General features: G+C 38.3%; 1 protein-coding gene across 1 annotated transcript; it reads left to right on the top strand.

Annotated features, from left to right (window-relative positions):
* Positions 1-2,418: 2,418 nt before the first annotated feature.
* Positions 2,419-4,371, top strand: LOC128857495 (E3 SUMO-protein ligase ZBED1-like). Its single transcript, XM_054093247.1, has 3 exons — positions 2,419-2,449; positions 2,519-4,128; positions 4,183-4,371. Exons 1-3 carry the CDS (start codon positions 2,419-2,421, stop codon positions 4,369-4,371), a joined length of 1,830 nt encoding a protein of 609 aa, XP_053949222.1.
* Positions 4,372-5,159: the final 788 nt, after the last annotated feature.

Below are 5,159 nucleotides of genomic sequence, written 5' to 3' on the forward strand. Positions count from 1 at the left end.
AGCTAATGATTCAGCGACTCCAGCGACTTTGAAAGTATTCCATGCGATACCTGTTGGTGATGGCAGAGGAAGGTTTGCTATCAGTTGAAAATATCAGGTAGAGGAAGACTTCGCTTCATTTCCCGTGTCGAATTGGCGACGGTTAGCAGGGGGAAGAAATCGGTCAAAATCGCTTAAGCAGCTACGCGCCAATCAAGAAAAAGAGGCGGCTTCTGAAATGACAGAAGACACAAAAATGAGTCACTTGTATGAGCGTTTGCACGTCATGCGAATAAGTTATAGCTTAGTTATATACCCCAGTATGTGTTCAATGTAGCACGCGCTGATCGTGAAAGAAGAAAGACTTCTCTGCGTAAAAATTATCAAAATGAGAGGTTAAGTCAAGGTTACTAGAAGTTTCTAAATGGCACCGCTTAGCACACTTAAAAAGAAATAATTGACTCCTTCTATCAAAATAATTGATAGGATTATATCATTAAGAAGAAGAAGCATTCGGACATTATGACCATTAATTCGACAAGTCCTATCGCTGTTTTACGGAGTATCGAGACTTACGCGCAGGTTTTTCACAATTTTTTGTGCGGTGTTTTGAAGGGTTGCAGATCAAACCCAATAAAGTCCATGTGGTCAAGCAGTTCATTTATCTTGGTTCCGCTGTTACCAGCAACAACGATGTCAGCTTTAAAATCAAGCCAAAGATAACTCTTGCCAACAGGATCTATGTTTGACTAACTGCGCAATTGAGTAGTAAAGCTCTCTCTCGACGAACGAAAACAATACCCTACAAGACGCTCCACATCTCGGTGCTTCTTTATGGCGTTGAAGCATAGACAGTCAAGTAATCTGATGCAGCCGCTCTTGGAGTTTTCGAGATGAAAGCACTTCGCAATACTTTTGTGTCTGCCCGCGTAGATGACGGCTAACGCATTCGGAATAGCCACCAGCTGTATGAGCTTCATGGACATATTGACATAGCCAAACGATTCACCATGCAGCGATTAAGATGGCTCGGTCATGTCGTCCATATGGAAGGAATTGTTCCGACGAAAAAGGGGTTTGAAGCGGTAATAGGCGGTTGACAGCGAAGAGGACGCCCGCGTGTCTGGTAGGAGGCCCAAATTGAAGATGGCCTAGCCTCTCTTGGCTTAAGGCATTGGAAAGGAAAAAGTGTGCGGCCAACCGAGACACCAGGCGAGACATTATTCGGCAGACTGTAACTCGATAACGGATTGTTGGGGCCAATGAGGTAAGTAAGTTACTATGTTGCATGCACACGAGTCGGGCAACCAAAGGGAGATGGGAAAATAAAAAAACTATCTACCACAAAATCACTTCAATAATAAACCCCTTGGAGGTAGCTGCAAGAAATTATGTTTGAAGAAGATTTTGTTCTAAGCCCCTTAAGTCTTTCTTAAGTTATTTTTCGTTAAGTTGTGGGCGTAAAACTCGGTACTGATTCTCTCACATCTCTAGAAACTGGTTTTTCATGTCAATCTTCATCTCGCTTTCATTACAAACTTCCCGTACCCGGTGGTCTAGAAAATAAAAAAAAAATCGATTTTTTGTTTTTTCGATATTTCGAAAGTACAGTACCTTAAGAATGTACTGTGAAATTTTCATGCGGAAATTCCCAATATTATAGCTTCTATAGCCTATTACCCATTAACTAGGTAGAGAGCGGTCCGCGAGCTCCTGTACCTCAAACTTTAAACTCATTTATCTTGAAACGACTTTTTTCGGCTCATCGAATCATCTGAAATTTTAATTGTTGTTCACGACATCAATGACTATCGCCCGTTAATATTATTATTTCGTATTTTTTTTTGATAAAAAAAAACCAGTTTTAGAGTGTCAAATTCAAAACCACGCCATTTTGTCAATTTTTTTTTTTTTTGTTATTTTATTCTAGTGGGACATGGCGGAACATAGCTAGTGGGACATACCTACAGTCATACTGATTAATATTTTTTTTTTGGTTTTGTTGTTTCAGCTGAATAGAAGAGCCAAAATGGACAACACTATCCAGGTCCAATTTTGCAGGAGGGTCTACTTCAGCGCCATTTTTTAAATTATTAAAATTACAAAATTTTTAAGAAATTTAAATAGCGTTTTTCATTTATTTTATTGTGAAAAAAAGCCTAAAAATACTCTAAATTTTCGAGCTCTAGACCATAGAGCTGTAAAACTATCGATGGCACTATCGATATATCGAATTTTTATATTTTTTCGTCGCTATCGATGGTTATTGTTCACTATCGATAGTGGCATTACCATACATTGCACATCGCTTGTTTTGGCGCAACTTTGCAGGTCGGCAGCAAATTTTGGTAAGAAATACATTTATATGTAAAAGGTAATTAAATATTAAAATAAGTGTTTATTTGTAGGTAAATTTTCGTTGGTGTTGGTGGCGGAAGGATGGACAAATTTCTCTTGAAAAACTCACAGGGTAAGTTTCATTTACTGCTCAGCAACGCAAGTAACTAATTTATGTTATGTATGCATGTGCTTTGTTAAGATGGACAAGACAGTAGCATTGAGGCAATTGAGGAGGACAACCAGCTAGCAAAAAGGCAGCGAGTCGGAAGATCATCGGTGTGGGGCCATTTCGAAAAAATAAACAACGGTATGTCGGCAAAGTGTCGCTCTTGCGGCAAAATGTATAAGACGAGCGGAAATACCTCAAATTTATTTGACCACCTAAAGCGTGCGCATCCCGGTCAGCGTGTTAACGATTTGTCAATCACTTCTGGTAAAATAGATACATATTTAAACACAACATATGAATCTACGTCAAAGCGCAAACAAGAGCTTGATTTAGGACTCATAAAATTTGTAGCTCAAGGCAAGCAACCTTTTTCTATAGTTGAGGATCCTGAGTTTCGCGACTTTATCAAACTATTCGACCCACGCTACAAACTACCGTCGCGGACTACCCTCTCTAATGTCATGATGACAAATTTATTTGATGAGCAGAAACCTAAATTAAAAAATTTGCTCAGCAAAATAAATCACTGTGCCATCACAACTGATATGTGGACGTCCCTGGCAAATGAATTTTATATGACAGTCACATGCTCGTTTATTACAGATAGTTACTGTCTTCGCTCTGCTGTTTTATCAACAAATAAGCTAATTGATGAAACAAATCATACTGCTAAGAATATAGCAGATACCCTGCAGGCTGTTTGCAACGAATGGGGAATTTTTGATAAAATAACTGCAATTGTGACCGATAATGCAAGCTCAATGATCAAAGCGTGTGAGCTGCTTAAAAAAAGGAATTTACCCTGCTATGCACACTCACTTAATTTGGTGGTGCAAGATTGCCTTAAGCTGGATTGCACAAAAGAATTACTTAAAAACTGCAAGTCCATTGTCGCGTTTTTTAAAAGTAGCACGATTGCTTACAAGAAATTTAAAGATTCTCAATTGACGGAAACTAAATATAGTCTAATACAGGAAGTTGCCACCAGATGGAACAGTGCATTCCTAATGATTGAAAGAGTCTTAAAAACACATGAAGCAATCAATATAACACTTCTAAGTTTGTCGAAAGCGCCACAGCCTCTCACAGCTGACGAAATCAACATATTAAAAGACTTGTCACAAATACTTTCTCCCTTTGACATTGCTTCCAAAGAAGTGTCATCGAATTCTAAAGTCACAGTATCACTAGTTATTCCAGTTACTTGTGGCATCTTAAACAACTTGGAAAATAGCACAAAAAATCTTCTTACCGAAGTTGGCCTTAAAGTAAACGAATTTTTAATTGATTGCGTAATCAAAAGGTTGTACAAGTACGAAGATCGCACAGTAACTAGCATTTCTACATTGCTTGATCCAAGGTTTAAAAAACAAGGTTTCCGTTCGCAATACAATGCCAAAAATGCTGAAAAACTTTTAATTGAAGAACTTATTCATCTGAGCAAGTCTTCAGCTCCCACCTCAGAGCCACCAACACCAATTGATCAACCAAAACCAACACGACATCCTCTTTATGAATTTGTAAAAATCAACATAGAAAATTTGCCTAGGACCAAGCGCTCCGATGCAATAATTGATTTACAACAATATATTGGGAAACATCACTCCTTGGGCGATGTTGATCCCCTCAAATATTGGCAGGTATGTAGCTTAACAAAAATTCTTCAAAAATGTTTAATGTTTCCGTATTTACAGCATAACAAAAATAGTATAAAAGACCTTACTACGAAATATTTTTGCATTCCTGCTTCATCGACAGAGTCGGAGCGATTGTTCAGCAAAGCTGGACAAATTATAACGGAACGAAGAGCTGCCCTAAAAGCTAAGCATGTGGACATGCTCCTTTTTCTTAGTCACAATTCTCGGATCTTGGCAGAAGACTGATCCTTAATTTTAATTTTATTCAAATTTGTTTTGATTTACTATGTCCATGAAGGATCTCATTATGTTAAACATATGAAACATATGAAATGTTTATTAAAATGTTAATTTTTATTGTTAAGGATGCGTTTATTAAGTTTTTGAATTTGAAAATATTTTCGATAGTACTATCGATACTATTGAATATTTGTTGCCAAACCATCGAAACTATTGAATGTTGCAACCATCGATAGTTTTGCAGCTCTACTAGACCACCGATACCCCTTAATTCACTATGCTGGGAGACGCAGTTTGTACTGCCAACTAATTCAATTAAAAAATTGCGCTACGCTTCTGCGAAGTTGCATGCACCGCACGCACCACGCAACCGAACGCGGATACATACACACATACACACATACATGTGAAAAAAGGTGTAAAAATACAGGCAAAAAAAAAAAAGTTTACATAAATTCTTTCCTTTTGTTTCACTTTGAAGGCAGCTAACTCCAGCTATCGCGACGTTCATTAACGCATCGAAATTCTTTGTTGTTGCATTTGTAAGTAACACAGTTGATTAGCCAGCCAACCAGCAACCTTTAACTAAAATCTGCAGGCAAAGTAGTCAAAAAGCCAATCATCAGTCAGTCATTTAAGAGCCTTTAAATATTTGCCCCTATACATATACACACATACATGCGAGTGTGTGTGAGTATGTGCCCCAAGACATGACTGTACGCTGGCGCATCTGCGTCTCATTTGGTGGCCACGACGCGCACGGTTTCTTGCACTCATTAGTTGTGTCGTCGTCA

This window comes from Anastrepha ludens, chromosome 3, assembly GCF_028408465.1.
Source record: "Anastrepha ludens isolate Willacy chromosome 3, idAnaLude1.1, whole genome shotgun sequence".
Taxonomy (NCBI): Eukaryota; Metazoa; Arthropoda; class Insecta; order Diptera; family Tephritidae; genus Anastrepha; species Anastrepha ludens.

What these genes read in the sequence shown, in the direction of transcription:
- LOC128857495 (XM_054093247.1), top strand. Translation starts at nt 2,419, where the DNA reads ATGGACAAATTTCTCTTGAAAAACTCACAGG. An exon ending in TCTCTTGAAAAACTCACAGG is followed by an intron (nt 2,450 to 2,518) that starts GTAAGTTTCATT and finishes TGCTTTGTTAAG; the next exon opens with ATGGACAAGACAGTAGCATT. An exon ending in ATCCCCTCAAATATTGGCAG is followed by an intron (nt 4,129 to 4,182) that starts GTATGTAGCTTA and finishes CCGTATTTACAG; the next exon opens with CATAACAAAAATAGTATAAA.